The 19,502-nt window shown below is 37.8% G+C and overlaps 1 protein-coding gene across 3 annotated transcripts in view; it reads right to left on the bottom strand.

Annotated features, from left to right (window-relative positions):
* AKAP11 (A-kinase anchoring protein 11) overlaps positions 1-19,502 on the bottom strand; it is a 52,067-nt gene that overhangs the window by 16,130 nt on the left and 16,435 nt on the right. For 2 of the 3 annotated variants that reach the window (XM_063425974.1, XM_063425975.1), the window contains exons 4-9: positions 15,911-15,958; positions 14,683-14,808; positions 8,659-8,923; positions 2,999-7,412; positions 1,273-1,428; positions 341-424 (exon numbers count right to left, since the gene is read on the bottom strand). In XM_063425974.1, the coding sequence (XP_063282044.1) occupies positions 341-424; positions 1,273-1,428; positions 2,999-7,412; positions 8,659-8,923; positions 14,683-14,808; positions 15,911-15,958 (5,093 nt within the window). The remainder of the gene's footprint in view (positions 1-340; positions 425-1,272; positions 1,429-2,998; positions 7,413-8,658; positions 8,924-14,682; positions 14,809-15,910; positions 15,959-19,502) is intronic. The other variant, XM_063425976.1, reaches the window with a different exon arrangement.

The following is a 19,502-nucleotide window of genomic DNA, read 5'->3' as shown; positions in this document are numbered from 1 at the left end:
TTTAATTAGAACATATCTGTTTTTTTACAGGTCAATATGTATTTTGGGATTAAAAAGAAAAAAGTAATAAGTAATAATAAGTTATAAGTAATCGTGATAAATATACAAATGGCACAAAGAGCAAAGATGCGTTTGGAAATTAGGTTAATAAACAAACCTGAATACTGAGAACACACAGATTGACAAGATCACATTCATAGATTTTCTTTCTGGAAACTCAAAAAGTTAATATTGGTCAAGCATGCATAATCCGAATTTGAAGTCAAACTCCATGCATAGCATGCAACAATGAGCCTATTTGCATGCATTAGAACTAGTACAGCCCTGAAGCTAAACTAACCTGTCTGATGGTGGGAAGGATATATTTTCTTCAAACATGTCACCTTCTACTCCCAAACTGCTCCAGCTACTGCTGTTACCATTACTACCAGAAGAAGACAATATTGAAGAACAACCTCAGTTTGTTTAAAAATAAATAAAAATAAAACATTCAAAGAAAAAATAATCCTATAAACATAGCAATGTACGGAGAGAAAAAAAATGATTTGAACTAATTTTTAGTGAGTTAATGATATACGGAGCTATAGAACACATTTTCAAAATAGGCATTAATAGGGTCAAAAAGGCAAACTCTGCAAATAATTTTTGTCAGTTTCTGTCAATTTTACAATCAAAGGTTTTAAAACAGGAATGGAAATAGAGTGACAAGAGTTCCCTCTGCTGGATATTTAGTACATATACACTTTGTATATTCATATCAATAGAAACAGACTAAACATTCCTTTAAAGCATTTTCTCCGACATTACCTGCCCTACTTCACATTGAGTCCCATACATACATCCAAAACTACCCTTTTTACAAAACATGGAAGCCTTTCACCCATTTATTTCAGGGGTGAGAGCACCTATTGGCTGAAATATTTCAGCCATTTTGTTTGGATACTGCAGATACTAAAGCAGACATAGGATAGCCTGGCATTCAGAGATATCCATTTTTTGTGTGGCACACCTTAATGTGCGGCTCAGTTGCCGGCATTGTCCCATTTAAAGGAACACTATAGGGTCAGGAAGACAAACATGTATTAATGACCCTACAGTGTTAAAGTCACCATCGAGAGAGAGAGAGAGAGAGAGAGAGAGAGAAAATATTTTTAGCTACACAAACCGCACCAATTATTCTCACAGGCAGTGGATGCCATAGCCCACCTGATAGAGCTGAATTTCCATTCACCAATGGTTAGAGGACGAGTGGAAATTTTGAGTTAAACGTACCTGTCACTAAGGTGCAGAAAGCTGCTGCTTTCATCTTGGTGTTCATCTTCAAAGCTCAAATTGGACCAACTACCAGTGCTGTCATCACCAATGCTGACGCTGGTCTGCTGACTGGTGATGGAATCGGCCGACTGAAAGCCATCTTTGCCATTAGAACTAAAACAAAAATACAAAAGGATAAGGAACATCCTGCTGGTTAAAAACTAATCAATATAAAATATACATTATTTGCCCACATAAAACTATTTTAGTTCATACAATCTCGTTCAACTATTTCATTATTGTCCTGCTGTTGAGCAACACAAATGTATTATTTTAAATACAAAGCATTACTGGTACACTTTTGAAGCAATGGAAGTTCTTACATGCCTACAAGAACGCAAAAGAAATTCAATCTGGCTTTTGCTACGTTTTCCCATACATGCATGTCTGTCCAACAGACAGATCAGGTTTTCAAGCCCTGTACTCCATGGTGGGTGACAACACCTGTGCATTGTTATCCATTTTGCCATGTCTGACTGACACCTTGCTGCGCGAGAACCCCTAATCTGAGGACAGGGCCGGGTATGCCTGAGGTAAGTCATAGTTACACTCCAAATAATTAGCTGCTACCATATTGATTTAACCCTTTCCTGATAATGATATGGTAAAAGGAGCAGAGGAGACAGAAGAAAACATGAATGTGTCGCTGTAGCTCTGCTGTAATGGCTGCAAGTAACTCCCACCAATCACAGACATGTAAATACAGGTCTTGTCCTTAGATTAGGAAATCTCATCCTAACAAAATAATTATAATAATTATTAGTATTCCTGTCCATTCCCAGAGCTGGATACAGGGAAAATAATGCCATTTCAGAGGTTCTGTAGACATTCATGAAGTCTCCAGGACACCTGAATGGCTTTATATTCCTAATAGGCAGTTCAGAGTATTGCAACCTGTATAGCGGGTATCTCAAATGTGGCCGACCATGTTGATGGCCTACAAATCCCATTACTGTTTGAATGGAAAAGATGGCAGAGAATCATGCGAGTTGTAGTTCAGCAACATCTGGGAGGGTTAATAGTTTCAGATGCATGCTCTATAGACATTCACATATATAGAGTTAAGGGGGAATAAAGAAGAAGAGCTGTCATAGTTTGGATACTGGAACAGAGCACTACAAGAATGTCCGCACCATTGTTAAAATGTAGTTATACATTGACATGGATTGTTAAGGTTAGCAATACTAATTTACCATTTCCTTTGATTGCCGCCTCCTTTCTCAATAGTTTCAACACTAGTCTGTCTATATACCTCTTTATCTGTGCTCAGTACGCCTACACTGTCTTGTAAGGCCACCAATAATGCAAGCAAAGCTACTGGCTCCTTGGCCTACTACAATGGTAATTGTAGCAAATCCTGTTTTCAATGCAGGTTCTTCTCCCAAACCACGAGGTCAGTCACTGCAGAAAGCTTACAATAAACAAAAACAACAAAAAAATAACATTGCCACAGGGAATAAATTCCAAAGAACAGTCAACTTAAACTGAAAAATACTGATGTTTAACTAGAGCCCAAAGTCATGGTCTCTAAAGCCAATATTTCCCAGTAATTTTCCATCTGTTTTGTAATATTATATAACTTTTTTTCTAAACACACACACATAATGAATATTTACAAGAAACTAATAAAGAGTAAATAAATCCCGGTCCCACAAAACATGTTTATGTTGCTTTGAATGTGTACCTTATGTTAACTACATGGCCAATATTCTTCATAGCGGACATCATGATTTCAGTGGTAAGGCTGTCTGCAAAGCTTGTCCCGTCTTGCCCAATGCCACTATCAGCCGCCAGACTTGTGTTACTTAGTTCACGTTCTGCTTTCTCAATTGCAGCACTAACAATTTTTTCTGCAAATTCAGCTCTCTTATCCAGGTCAATATGAATTTTCGGTATATTAAGGTGGAAAAGCCTTGGCTTTTGACAAGGGTTGTGTCTAGACTTTGAACATTGTTTGATTTTTCGGGAGACATCATGCCCTAACAAGAAGTGACATGAAGATGCTGGTAAACCTGGTTGTTCCGTTACACTGCAGAGCCTACAGGCAGTACCATATGAATGTACAAGTTTTCCAACGCATGGACCTTTATCTTGTTTTTTCTTCTTTTCAATCGCTTGTAGTCTTGCCGCTTCTATGCTAAATTCTAAAGTGCTATCAACAACTTTGCAGGCATATTGTTCAATAGCTTGAATAATTCCGTCGCTAAAACCATTTTCGTTTAGGCTACCTGTGCTGTGATATAGTTTGTGTCTATGTGCAAAAGGAATAAGAGTTTTTGGAAAGGATGTTTTAACAAGATCGCTAGACATATCGTTGATTTTTGACTTTGTGTAGAGACAGGAATCAGTCAGAGATTTGGGAAGAGAAGCAACTGACATGTTTAACTTTTTCTGGACATCACAAGTTATGGTGTGAGCAAGTGATTCTGCAAAATGAAGTAGGCCTGTAAATTCTGATCTTCTTGCAGCTCTTCCATGTACAGACGGCTCTTCACTATGATAGTGATGAATGCTACTTCTTCTGAGTTTGTCTCTTTCCGCATTGTGGGTCCTGTTTAGAAGAGTTAGGATTTCCTGAGTTGTATTCACACTGGGTTTCATTCTAGGAACAGTTTTCCGATTAGATTTGAGTTTTACAGACTTTGATGCTTGCTGTAGTCCAGACTTTATCGCCCCATAAACTAATCTGCTGGCATATTGATCTAGTATTAATTCACTATTCCCCCCTTCCATTTTTAGCACGCGTATTATATGGTCAGCATACTCTTCTGTTACACTTTCACAGCTTGGGTATTTTGATGTTAGACCAGGAACATCATGATGTTGAGGCAGAGAGAGTGTGGTAGGATCTGAGGCTTTAAATATAACGGAATAACCTCTATCTTTTGGCCTACAATCTCTATTCTGCTTTCTAGAGTTACACCAATTCGCATCACGATTTAATATTTTCTTCTGGGTTTTCAGACCCTTACCCATTGCTTTCTTAGCATCAGTAAAGACCTCACCAACAATCCCACCTGCATATTTATATAGGCTATCTAATGATTCCTCTGAGATATTTCTCATATATGCAGGGTACCCCCATTTATCGCTCAAGACACTTAAGAGTGACCTGTTCCTAATAGCGGGTCTATGGACATACTCATCGTCTAAAGAATAAGCAGCCATTTCAGTGGCGACAGATATGATATTGGTAGAGAGGTAGTCTGCATATTGGAAGGTTTCTTCAGAAATCTCAAACTCTTGGGTTATATCTTCAGAACTTTCATCAGCACTGGAACTTTCGACTTCTTCTGACAGTGACCTCATCAATTTGAGCATGAAGTCATCCTTCTTTGTACAATCATGTTCGAAACCAGAGAGGTGAGGTGTAGAGGGTGGTGTAGCTGGATAAAACTCTTTTGCTAGATGTCCTTTAAGTTTCTTATTAAGTTTTTTCATATTCCTCTCTGGGCTTACATCGTAAGATGTTAGAGGAGTTGGTGGTGGTGTACCAGGAACTACATTTACACTTGGGTCTCTTTGACTTATTTTATCCTCAGCAAATGAGTTATCACCACAAGTACACATTACAGAGGAGAAGCTATTGATGTGCGAAAGGCAATTCTGCAGACCAAACACTGATGAAATTGGCATATCAGTATTTTGATGGTTTCTTTTTGAACCAATCCCTTCAGGATTCATTTGGTTCAAGGAAACATTTGCACTCAAAGTAGTCATGCTTGTGGGATGTTTATCTCCAATCCCCACAGCTAACTTGCAGTAACGTGGGGTATATTGCAAGGATTTGGTACACATTGAAATCAGGCAATCTTGCTCAGTAGATACTGGGGAATGTTTAAGTATCTTCGTGTCCTGAGGGAGACAGGAGTCATGATCTGTAAAAGTGAATGGCAAATCCCATTTTTTTGAACCTGTGTCCACTGCTTCACCTACTGAGTGTTCCAATATACACGTGGCCAAATCATCTGCAAAATAATTATTCAAAGCTTCTTCATCTAATAAGTGATTCTGACCAGGAATTCCAAGAACTTTTTTTGATAACAACTCAGCATAATCTTCCGATTTTTTTCCCTTGTCAGAAGATACACCATTGTAAACTTCACTTACTATCCTATCTACCATAGTTACAGAAAATGCCTTTAAGCCTTCAGATCCTTCCATTCTTTGTGTGAATTTCAGATCTTGTGACTCATGTTGGTCACTATAAATGTTATATTTATAGGTGGTTGGTAAACTTTTAGCAGATGCAAATTCACTCATTCCTTTTGTGGAACTAACATAGTTTTCTACATTATCAACACATATGTCATCACTCCCTGAAAGGTCCGTATTTTCATTTGTGAAACCATTTGTTGTCGGTTGCTGGCTTAGGATTTGGGCAGCAACAGGTACTGGAACGGAACTGATAAGACCAGATGTAAAAAACAAGGCATACTGCAGGGTGTAATCTTTTTTGTTCTCCTGTTCAGCAGTCAGTGGACCTTGATTTCTGTCATGTAGACTGGGGAATGCTACGGAGGTCTGTGTTGACTGCATCAGGCCTTCAGAACTTACATATTTCAGGCTGTCCATGGAAACACTGATTGCTGCTTGAGTGGTAAAGGTTACATTCACTTGGGATAATTCAATGAATGCTTCCTGAATTACAGATTCTGATAAATCTTTTGCGTAGGAACGCACAACTACATCTTCATAGTCAAAAGCCTGCAAAGGGGCAACAGTTGGGGTGGGTGGGTGTGAAAACTGACAGACTTCCATGATCCCTTCAAAAACAAGTTCCTCAGCCAGGTCTGCAGCAAATCGCGTGACTGCGTTGGTTACCATCTGCTTCTTTATGTAACGAAGTTCTTGTAAAGCGCTGGAAATTACTTCACTCACCATTAGATTTGCCAGTCCATTGATAGCACGTTGCTTTATTGAAAAGGCTTGTCTTCTTCCAATTTCATAGAAAGCCATTTGAAAAACATATGATGTTAGTCTAGCAGCCAAATGGCAAAGCGCACTTGTACATGATGAAACACCTTTTTGGAGATCTTTGAAAGCACTACCCAAACTTTTTTCAACTAGATCTGTAGCAAATTTTTGTATACCTCCCTTCGCTGGTTTTTGCTTTGACTTTAGTTTTCGTTCGTACTCTCTTGTGTGGGATTTACGTTTCAGTTTTATAACTTTGTCTTGTCCTTTTTTTGATACGCCAACATTTAGGGCTGGCTTAGCATTTAGTACAGAGTCAAACATTTCAATACATACACGATTTGCATAGTCACTATATGCAGCAGTGCATGATTTGTCTGTACATGAACCAGCATCCCCAGCGCTATCCAAATGATACAAACACTCCGCAGATGTGGAAATACTAAGGGGGCTAAAAGCAGATGATCTAATAGGACTGAACAATGTGGTAGAATCCTCTACAGATGTCTTCACAGGACGAGGGGACTCTGGCACATCACAAATGCCACCGTATGGAGACTCAGGTTTAAGAGGAGTTGGTTTCTTTACATTGGCAGAAAGCATAGGGCGATCAAATTTAAATCTCTGAGGGTTCATAGAACCCCTACCTTGGTGTCCATGTGTACATTTTTTCTTTTTTGGAGGGCTAGCCAGTATGGGTTTCTGATTAGATTTGTAGTCTTTTTCTAGAAATGGTTCAGTGTCATCAAATCGATCAAAGCTATCAAAAAATTCACTTAGTTCTGAATCAGAATCTTCAATACCATCTTTACCAACAGGAATCTTTGGCAGATTAAGCTTTGCTCTCATGCTTTTCTGGTAGCCCTCCTCGTCTAAGAAGATAATTGGACTTGGACTGGAGCAGTCAGATTCTGATGAGTCGGCAGGAGAAGGAGAAAACAATTTTTTGCCTTGACCAGATATTTTTCTCTGTTTCCAGGAATCGCATATTGATGTTGTGACTGTATTCTTAATAGAGGATGACAACTCTGGAAGTCCCATGAAACCCATTAACACTGCGGACTTTATAGATGACCTGCGACGCACAGAACTAAATATAATTTTTGAACCGGTGATATCAAGACAATGAACTGGCTGTGTCTGAGAAGAAGCATCTCGCTGATTTCTTGTTATTTCACATCCTAGGGTGACAAAAAAAAAGAGAAAAGATGTTAGAGGAGTTGGTGGTGGTGTACCAGGAACTACAATTATACATGGGTCTCTGACTGATTTTATCCTCAGCAAATGAATTATCACCACAACTACACATTACAAATGTGCGAAAGGCAATTCTGCAGACCAAACACTGATGAAATTGGCATATCAATATTTTGAATGTTTCTTTTTTTTTTTTTTTTTTTTACCAATCCCATCAGGATTCATTTGGTTCAAGGAAACATTTGCACTCAAAGTCGTCGAACTGGTCTGATGTTTATCTCCAATCCATAAGGCTAAACTGTAGTAACGTGAGGTACATTGCCTGATTTCAATATGTACTAAAACCTTGCAATCTTGCTTAGTAGATACTGGGAAAGGTTTGTGTGTCCCGAGGCAGACTGGAGTCATGATCTGTAAAAGTGATTTTCAAATCACAAGCTGATTTTTAAACATCTAAATATGTGTTATGCATGTTCTAATTAAAGATCTATTGCACAGTAAGGCCATACAGCACAATCCATCTAAGGGTTTTTGAAAAGCAGTTTGCCTATAGGCATATACACACCGTGTACTCAGCCATGCTTTACTGAAAGCTAGATTTCGGACTCTGTGCATCAGGTGGACTCACATCCGAACATGTCTTATTTAAAAAGTACTTTTATAACACATGAGCTGCGGACGTAATAATGACATCTTATCAGTAGATAATGAGTTTTAGTAAATTGAGAACTGATCTTCAAAATTTACAGAAAACAGTCGTGCTGGAAAAATACATTCAGCTATTTTTGGGCTGAAAATGTCATTGATGATTGCCAAATTCAAAACTTTTTAGTGAAATAAGAGCTGAACTATTGCTATAAAACCAACTTAATCTATCACATTAATACAAATATATGCCTTTCCTGTTCTGTATATCACTCACTATAGTAATTACACTCCACAGTTGTGTTGCTTAAAACAAAGATGAGCCAACTATAGATCCTTACAGTAAAATATCATTATCTCCATTGTTTGACTGGTAAGATAAGAGTTTTGAATTTTAACAGTTAAGACAAAAAAAAAAAAAATGATTGAAATAATTAAATATCTGACCAAAACAGAAGTCATTAATAAATATCTTAACAGACTCTGTAAGCAATGGTTCCATTTGTGTTCCATGTGTATTGATTACACTGCCTCAGATATTGCATGCATTAAATATTTCTTTAAAAATTAAAATTGAAAGCTCACCTTGCTCTTCATTTGCAGGTAAAGATTCTTCTTCATCTAAATGCTCGAAAGCAGTAACAAAATCATCCTCTATTGAAGATACTGACTGGTTTGTATCATCATCTTCATTGTTTGATGCCTTTCTATGGAGTCTGTTCAAGCAGTCCTGCTTCACTGTGTATTGTATGCCTGCTGTATATTTGCTCAACAGAACAAATAAAGAATCGCTTTTTATGTTTGAGGAGGCTGCAGAGGTCATCATACATACTGCTCCTGGAAGAAAATTCTTAAAGGGAAACGAAAGGAATTATTATTGCACATTATAGTGAAAAAGGATGAATAAAAGCACTTACACCAACAGAATTTCAAAGCATACAACAAGCAGCTAACAGCTAACTCGTGTAGCTATTCCTTCTGTAAAGGACACCAAATTAAACCATGCAAAGAGAATGAAGAACCCAAACAATGTGAACGCGGAACACCTAATATAGGGGTAAGTCGCCCACACTATTAACTGGAGTGTATATTCTCACACATGTAAAACAATCATGTAAGGCTGTGTTAACAGGGAAATAATTAGGTAGCTGTGCCATTTAGGTGGCACACCACCTTTCTTCTCAACTCCCACTGCGCAGTTCTAAGATAAAACAAGATACAACTAGAGTAGTATTTTTGGTATGGATACCATGCTGTTACCTAGAGCAGGGCATATGTAGGCTTCTTGGGAGGTGAGAAAATGTCTTCCATTTCAAGTTGTGTTTTTAATATCAATACTGACGATACTACACCAACATTGGTTAGTTCTCTTGTTTTCTCTTGAGAACTGTGTGGTGGGAGTTGAAAAGAAAGGTGGCGTGTTACCTAGAAGGCACAGAAGTCTAACAGTAAAAATAATCTTTCTAGGCTCCTTCAAATGTGAGTGCAACGCCTCAAATCAAATTTGCACTCTTTATATCCGTTATAAATACAGTATTGCACTATAGTATATATTCTTTTGTTTTACATTTTTACATGTTGTATGAGAATATACATCCCAATTAATACAGGAGTAAGCAAACTAAACCATTAAGTGCTACACTTTCACATTGATTGGGTTTTTCACCTTTAATAATTCTTGTACATTAACATAATCTACAAATGTAGAGATTGATGTAGTCATTCATTAAACCTGAAGATTTAAAGAATTTTATCAGGAAAATGGCTAGAATGGTAGGGTTGAAAAAAAATGGATGGAGACTTTTTTCTGGTTTGGTTTTATTGGACTACAAATTGCAAATCTCTGCATTTCCACAAATAATAGTTCAGGAAAGAAAGTGGAAATCAAAGTATATTTATTTTTATTAGGCAAATCCAAGGTATATACACTGCATTATATTAAAAACACACAAAAAAAAACCCGAAGACTTCAACAAACTGTGTGGTTAAAAAAAGAGACTGCTATGAAGACAGTGTTCAATTCCTAAATCCTTTCGATTCAGGTTGCAAGCTGTACTTGGCAGGAGTCCCAATCACCACCAATCCAGTAATGTTAGTTGCAAACTGAACCTGAGCTTATCTGAGCAAGCGCCATACAAACTTACTGAAGAGTCAACTGCAGGCAATTCAAAACAAATTTCACATTTTAAGCCAAAAGAATCCAATTTAAAAAAATAAATAAATTTAATTTTTTTTTAAAAAAAAAATTCAATTCAGTTAGATTTTCATTTCAGCTGTTCTGGCCTTTAATCTGACATTCAATTTTAATACCAGAAAATGCACACTATATTTAAGCAACCCACAACACTCACAGGGTTATTCACCAATGTGTAAATGGACTCCAGACTAACAAAAACTTGAGGGGAAGAAAAAATAAAAATCACTGATATTTCTCAATGTATTTGCAATTCGCTTGGTTACTAAAAGGTAAACCAGACAAAATGTAATTTGCTATAGGCTTTGCCTATTGATCTAATACCAAATTCCTATTGGATTCACATCTGATCTGTTCTAGGATGAGGCAAAAATGCAAAGTACACACACCTATAGGAAAATAACCAAATAAAATAAGCAGGGGTCTTTGAGACCCACTATTAACAATGAGGGACCCATAGATGAGGCCTCTCCTATTTTACTCATAGAAGATGGTGTAAAGGTTAGTAATAGCAATGGGCAGCATGACTGCATCAGAAGCCAGTATCATAATAATGCTTCAAAGGGCCATTTTCAGTCTGTGCTGCACCCAGATTGGAACTTTATTTGAATTAATATATTGTATAACTCAAAGGTTCAGCAGTATGTGAATGGGTATAATCCAGTGTACATTCCGTTATTCAGATGTTGTCTTAGAGATGGAGATTAAAAAAAAATTGTGAATCATGTCTGGATTGTGATTATTTTTATTACCTAGTCCAGATTAAAATCAGTTAGGTAATAAACCTCTGATTCTTGAAGATATACAATATATTTGATTTCAGTATTAAGGTAACATTTCAATTTGCGAGACCGAAATACATGTGAAATAAAAACAAACCATAAAAAAAAAAAAAAAATACCATAAAGTTGTCAGTCTTTAGTGGGGACTACCCACTGATTTTAGCTCTTCGTCATTTACAGCTGAATTTCAGATGCCAATGACATTTCTGTGCATAAGAAGATCTGTGCCACATACGAGTCATATTAATTACCTTGCAGGATGATGCATATACTATACTCCTCAATGATTGCCATCAGACTCTCCCCTAGCCTCCAGTCATTTCAAGAAGTCACTGAACACACACCTCTTTAGGAAAGATCACCATCTTCCTGGGTGATGCTTCCCTCATCTCAATAGTCAAGCTCACTCTCTCCTGTCACTATTCCGTTTCTTCCACGCACCATTTTTACTAGTTTATTTCAATACAGGCAACTTATCCCTCAACCTCTACTCCATCTGACACGCTGTTATTTCTCGTGTGTCTTTACCCCTTCTCCTAAGCTCGTTTTCCTCTTGTCCCAGTTATATTCCATAAATCACTGTAAAATGCTACACAATATGTGGATGCTATATAAATGCTAATAATAACAACAAATTATGAAGCAAGTGAAAATGTGAGCATTTACAGACAGAGAATGCTGTGTGCCAAGGAGGGATAGTTCTGTGTAAACAACTTCCCTTTTGTCCATTTTTTTTCTGCTAAACAGGTTTTCATTTTCATATTAAAAGAAAAAAAAACTTAAAAACTTGTAGCGCATTGAAATCTGAATGCCAAATTTATGTCAACTAACTGCCATTTAAAGTTTAATCCCAATAACACTCAGGTTACCATAATAAATGTATATGTAAGACACACAATGCTCTCACCACCAGTCCTGGGTAAAACAGAATAGGACAGTAATTACTCTAATTACAACACGGCAGTTAACACACAGTACTGCCATCGGACATTGAGGGGCCCTCCAGACACACATTAATTCAGATACACACAAGCATTCACAAACAATTACAGAAACATGAATTTGCAGACATCAGAAATGTGAAATCTATGATCTCCCAGTGGCCGAGATATGAAGACTTAAGTGTCGGGCCAGTAAAAGGACTGCAGGGAGGACAATGGCAGAGAGCACCTAGTCTGCACCTCAGGTGCATGCAAACTACAGTAATCTGCTTTTTAATGAGTCAGGGAGCAAGCTGGGAATTCCAGCAGTTGTGCTTTGACACACCGCATGCTGGATCGCAAGAAAGTTATTTTTGTGGTCTCCACCTGCTGGAGATGCAGACCGCAAACTACCCCCCCTCAACAACCAGGTAGTTTAACCCCCAAAGGACCATAGTACCCCCTACCTGCAGAAGGCTTAGAAGGGGGAGACAGCACATTATACACAGCCAGCAAGCAATCACACAAAAAGTCAATACAAACAGCAAGCAAACATTACACACACTACACACACAGCATTCACACACAAGGTGCACAATAAACACAAAATACGCACAGTTGGTGCAAATCACATACTCACTACATAGATCTGGCATGCTCCACACACTATGAGCGAACGGTGGGAGAAGGCAGGTGCTGGGATACTCAGGAATATTTACTAAACACCAAATTGTCACAAATTAAATCTGAATGGAAACAAGGTGAAAAGGTTGCAACTAGAGCAGAGGTGGATAATTTTCTCAGTTCAGCTTTTTTGTCTCCATTCATCCAACTGGATTTAATTTACAAAAACAGTGCCCCAATCTGAAATCATTTTGTGTGTCAAGACAAGTAGATTGCCGTGACGGACATGTAGATTGAGCTAGCTTGAGTCTCTTATACAAGCACATTTTTTCTAATTTTTTACAATTTCCACACCCCCTAGACATGCATATAGATGCAGGGCCGGCCTTAGGCCTTTAGGCGCCCTGTGCGAAAAATATTCACAGCGCCCCTCCATGGTCACATGCCCTCGTCCATCTTGTAAAAAGTGCTAAGCCTCCATTACATAGGTATTACGTATTAATGTGATTTCTGGGCATATCATGCATATACACGTATATTAATACATTTGTAAATGTTATAGGCGTAATAACACCTATAATAATAATAATACACCCATATTAATATACATGTATATTTAAATATTACTCTCAGAAATCATGTTAAATTCTACTTATTATGGTACACACAATTTCTGGTATTTTTAACCCCTTAAGGACACATGACATGTCATGATTTCCTTTTATTCCAGAAGTTTGGTCCTTAAGGGGTTAAAGAGCAGAAATATATATATATATATATATACACACACACACACACACACACACACTAGAAGAATTCCTCCCTCATGTATATATTTGCATTAGGAGTAAAAACAAATTTCTAACAAGAGTGTCCTGTCTCTCTGAAGTTGTCATGCCATTATGTTGTGTGTGGAATAGGGATGCAGTGTGTGTGTAGGGAAAATAGTGTGGTGTGGGATAGGGTAGTAGTGTGTGTGTGTGTGTGTGTGTGTGTAGATTATGTAGTGTGTGTGTGTAGATTATGTAGTGTGTGTGTGTGTGAGTAGATTATGTAGTGTGTGTGTGTGTGTGAGTAGATTATGTAGTGTGTGTGTGTGAGTAGATTATGTAGTGTGTGTGTTTGTGTGTTAGAGTGTGTGTAGTTAACACAGTAAGGGTGTGATAGTGATGATTTGTGGGTAGGAGGGGGTGACAAAGCTTTAAATTAGGAGGTGGGAGAGCAATTTTAGGTTTTGTTTTCTTAAATTAATTGTTGATTCCCCCTTTCTGCCCCCCTCCCTCTTGCATACCTTTGGGCAGGGATGGGAGAATACCGATTACCTGGTGGTCCAGCGGTCTCTGCGAGCTCTTGAAGTTCTGCACCTTGCAGAACAGGAGCCCTCCTCTCGCGAGCTCCGCGTTGATAGTATGAGAGTGCCGAATGCCGAGCTCGCGAGAGGAGGGCAGAATCAAAGCGCTCACTGCTCGCTCCCATCATCCAAACAACGGGCCAGTGAGAGAGGTCCTCAATAACCTCACCAGCCAATACCAAAGCAGAACACACTCTGTAAGGGCCGGCCAGGGCGCAATCTTTCACCCACCAGGGCGCCCTGAGGTAGGGCAGGACCTGGTTGTGCGAGCTGTGTCGGTTGCCCGGCGCCCCTGTTGGCATGGTGCCCTGTGCGGCCGCACAGCTTGCACACCCCTAAGGCTGGCCCTGTATAGATGTATATTGCTAAACAAAAACAGATACACACAAAAATCAATAGCATGCATATATTAGCCACCATCTTAGCTGCACAACTTTTGCATGCAGGAGTGTGGCTTCCGTAGAGTCCATTTGTAAAGTGCTGGATCAAGTACCTGGCTGGTTCCCTCTTTCCTAAGTGGCGGAGGAAGTGAAGTATAACCATGCAGTCTAGCTCTTCCAAATTGATTTATGCCGTGTCTGATGTGCAGCTTAATACAGTACTACTTAAGGTTATGATGGAGGTGCCACTAACCACAGAAATACATATTCAAGAAGGTACATTTGTATGCACTTGTACACACCCATTACAAGGGATGGGCGTGGAAAATATAGATGTTTAAATGTTAAGTTTTGTTACCTGTGGCCCACATGATTTAGAGGGTGCCTTGCTCTCTTTCAGCAAAATAACTTCATTTTCACTTAGATTACAGAGGTGTAGTGACTGAATCAGTTCAGGTATATCCATGTGAAAAGATGCTAAACCCTATGTAAAATATAAAGTGAAATAAAGAAAACAGGTTAATGATGTTCATGTGCAGGGGGGGAGGTTGGGATGGGGAAGGGGAAAGAGACTTTGATGAATGCATAAAGTAGTTTGTGATCTGTAAACATACATTATAACTTGTAAGACGCTCTGAATGCAAGTACTTTCTACCGCAAAAACCAATGGGCAAAAAACAAAACATGCAATAGATGTTATCTGTTAGAGCACAAAAAGTTCAAGTCTTCCTGTAAATTTGTGATCTGCCCGCAAACATGCCTTGGAAATATAAAAACTGTTTGACCCCTAGCCTAATAAAGACCATATTAACACTTGTGTTAAGATCTAAGCATTATAATTGCCCATGCTACTGTAAGAACTATTAAATGTTCTGTTTAAGTATCTCATTATCAGCAGAGCAAATATACATAAATCCTTTATTTATTTTTTATTAGTCTGGTAAAAAAAAATACTAAGACAAAACATTAAGGCAGGTTTACTCGAGTGTATTCAGAGAGGTGTTATTTACACACCTCCAGCATCTCCCTTTTTTAGGATAGACATTAACTATTTTGGGTCCGAATCATTCTGTCCCTTGTTTCTGTCCAAATGTCCCTTTTTTCTAGGTGCTCCATATGTTTGGTCTGAGTGTGTAACAGGCTGCAATATAATTCACAGTCATGCGTCTTTAAATTACAAGAAGTGTGTTTAGGATAAGACAAGATTTTGGTATTGTTCTAAATGACATTTTCATTTACATTAATGATTGTCATGCAGTTACCTGAAATGTGCTAGTAAAAGTCCGTCCCCCATTCGCAACTAAATGGTTTAAGCTTGTTTAAATATTAATATAAAAATGTGCATGTTCCTCAAATGTCACTCCCAGCTCTAAATATATTGTACTGAAGCTTGTTTACGATGCTGTGACATACTGAATGCTTATATGTGATTGTCATAAATGCACAACCAAAATAAAGAATTAAAAAAAAAAAAAAAAGTCCGTCCCCCAGACCACACTTACAGTGACACCTCTTTACCGCAAGTTCGTCTTTAGCCATTTGGAATGTTGGGAGGTAAGTTTATACAGCTATTTAGAAGCACCTACCTGAAGATGCGCAAGTCCTGATTCCCTGGAGAGGCCTACAAACGTAACCTGCAACACAATTTAAATCCAGTTTCATACATGCACTTTATAATAGAATTAAACAGACAGCTGATTAAGAGCCACAGTATAAGCTTGTAAGGATTGATTTTCAGAAAATAAAGAGACCGAGCAAAGGGATAAATTCCTAGAAATATTATAGCCACAAAAGTCCTTTTTTTGGATGAAAATGATATACAAAATCAGATCCATATTCTTACAGACCATAAACCCTACAAAACAGAATCACCCCAAAAACAGGCTCAACAACTTCTCTCACTCAACCTCTCTGTGGAGTAAGAGTCCCATTATTCTTAGCCAGCCAAGATGCTGTCAACTCTGGGACAATTTTCTCACATGCTGCTGGGAGCTTTATGTCATTTTTTCCCCCCTCAATAGTTTTCATAGCTTTTATGTGACTAATATATATATGACACAATAATCATAAAACATGCAAACATATATTGGGAACTGTACAGCCATACAAATACACCTGTAATTTATGGATGTAAATGTATGCATATAAAGCACGGCACAGACTTCATTTCTGTATTTTAGTGGCAGTGATTCATATAATAATAATAATAATAATAATAATAATAATAATAAGATATATTAGGAGGAAAACAAGATACAAACAAACATGTTCACATTTGTAACCCTCTACATAGCAAGCTGGAAATGTATTAAATTTCTTAATGCAAAACCAAGAAAACCCACACTTAAAGGGACACTATAGTCACCTGAACAACTTTAGCTTAATTAAGCAGTTTTGGTGTATGGAACATGCCCCTGCAGCCTCACTGCTCAATCCTCTGCCATTTAGGAGTTAAATCCCTTTGTTTATGTACCCTAGTCACACCTCCCTGCATGTGACTTGCACAGCCTTCCATAAACACTTCCTGCAAAGAGAGCCCTATTTAGGCTTTCTTTATTGGAAGTTCTGTTTAATTAAGATTTTCCTATCCCCTGCTATGTTAATAGCTTGCTAGACCCTGCAAGGGCCTCCTGTATGTGATTAAAGTTCAATTTAGAGATTGAGATACAATTATTTAAGGTAAATTACATCTGTTTGAAAGTGAAACCAGTTTTTTTTTTCATGCAGGCTCTGTCAATCATAGCCAGTGGAGGTGAGGCTAGGGCTGCATAAACAGAAACAAAGTGATTTAACTCCTAAATGACAGTGAATTGAGCAGTGAAATTGCAGGGGAATGATCTATACACTAAAACTGCTTTATTTAGCTAAAGTAATTTAGGTGACTATAGTGTTCGGATATATTCCGTCATGATTCCCTTTTATTCCAGAAGTTGTGTCCTTGAGGGGTTAATACCCAAACTTAAAGAATTACTCCAAATGTTTTTTTTTGGGGGGGGGGAGGTTGAGGTGAGGAGGGGTGAGGGAAGGGAGGATGACCATTTAAGTACACCCTATATTGGGAAATGCTGAAACAGCAAAGTAGGCATCAATGTAACAGGATTTGTAACTAGAAAAATCATGCAAACAAAATGCAACTTAAGCTGCCCATTTGCCTATTAAGTTAGACAGGTTGTGCATAGCAGAAATGTGGCTGGAGTTTGAGCTGGAGAGCTGGAGTTTGAATGCACTGCTTGTGAGCTATCATTAGGTTCATAACGATTCTACTTGAAAATGAACACAAAACTGATCAGCTCATGTTCAAAGACAAGAATAAGTATGGCAAAAAGGACCAGGAAAATATAGTGCCTGGTTAAGAAGCGGTTATAGAGTAATAAAACACACTAATGAGACACAGAACAAAGCTTTGTGTTACCATTTAGACAGGAAAAACAGTTTTGAATTGCATAGATTTTTCACTGCAAATACATCACTGATTTGGGTTGCATGAGAATCTGTCATGTAGTTACGTTTTTTTATTAAACAAGGAAAACCAAAAAAGGAAGTGAGATCTTCGAAAAGTACAGATACAGCTTTCCACAAACATTGTTCAGATCAAAGTACAATCTCCAGCTATCTGATCACAATTTAAAGAGGAAGTGTGAAGAAGCTTCTAGCTTTGTGGTTCAGACTTAGAAAATAAGGCATATATTCTGCTTTAGTCTTATTTCAGAGCTGGGACAACCTAAATACCAGCTTTAATAATTTCAGGAGCCATCATAAATAAACAGAGTATATTTATACAAAACATTAAAAATGCTGACACTCCTGTACGTTTACTGGAAGGGTTTCAAAAACAATCAGGGTTATATGCCCTAACCTAAATTATGAATTGTTTGAAATTTACCAAGATATTTCAAGGGACACTATAGTCACCAGAACAACTACAGCTTATTGATTTTTTTCTGGTGAGTAGAATCATTCCCTTTAGGCTTTTTCATGTAAACCCTGTCTTTTCAGAGAAAATGCAGTGTTTACATTACAGCCTAGTGATAACTTCACTGGCCACTCCTCAGATGGCTGTTAGAGATCCTTCCTGGGTGCCTAAAATGCATCCAAACATTCAGCATCTCCTCCCTCTGCATGCAGACACTGAACTTTCCTCATAGAGATTAATTGATTCAATTCATCTCCATGAGGAGATGCTGATTGGCCAGGGCTGTGTTTGAATCATGCTGGCTCTGCCCCGGATCTGCCTCTTTGTCAGTCTCCGCCAATCCTATGGGGAAGCATTGTGATTGGATAAGGCTACCACTTCTGATGATGTCAGCACACTGCTTGTTTTTCTGAGTCTAACAGCATGCAGAGTTACAGCTTCAGGCTTGAATACAGTAAGATTTTTACTATATTTATGGAGGCATGAGGGGATAGATGGTGGTTTTAACACTATAGGGTCAGGAATACATTTGTTTGTGTTCCTGACCCTTTAGTGATCCTTTAAGGTAAAATAGCCACATTGGAAACCTGGTCCAAATCAGCTGCCTTTTATTTTCAGTTATTTTGTAATAAAATGTGAAATTCACTAATCAATGCTTAACAATTCCTGGAATCATGAATAAAACTAAATGGCTGGACATGTCAAAGCATCCTTTAAAAAAATTAAATCAAAATAAAAAATAAAAGCAGTAGCATCTATTGCCAAACATGTAGGCAGAGTTGTCATGTTATTAAAGTCTCTGTTCAGGCTCTTTACATGTTGGTTTTCAGTGTAACATCATGATAGCTGTTTATACTGAAGATACATTACTAACAGATGCTTCTCTAAGCAACTGTAATAAAAACTCCAATACAAAAGATAGTTGTCCATGGAAATTGGATAATTTATTAATAGATAAAATTGAGATAATTTAGAAAAGCTGACTTATTGAGATTTTAGAAAATGATCCTGTAGGCACCTCTTCTATTAATAAAGTTTGCCATTAAAGAGGTGTTTAGGGAATATTTGATCAAGATGAACAGTAAATACAATAAGTCTAAAGACAAAAGATCCAATAGCTTTATATATTTCACTATATAAAACTTTCTGCTAAAAATTAAGTTGATCCTGCCAAAACAATTGTTAAATATTCAGGAAATTTTTTTTAACCAATTTAAAAATTAGAAGGTTGCTAAAAATGTGAGCAAAAATAAAAACGTAGGTTC

This window comes from Pelobates fuscus, chromosome 1 (genome assembly GCF_036172605.1).
Source record: "Pelobates fuscus isolate aPelFus1 chromosome 1, aPelFus1.pri, whole genome shotgun sequence".
Classification (NCBI taxonomy): domain Eukaryota; kingdom Metazoa; phylum Chordata; class Amphibia; order Anura; family Pelobatidae; genus Pelobates; species Pelobates fuscus.
This window is presented reverse-complemented; position numbering and strand designations above follow the sequence as displayed.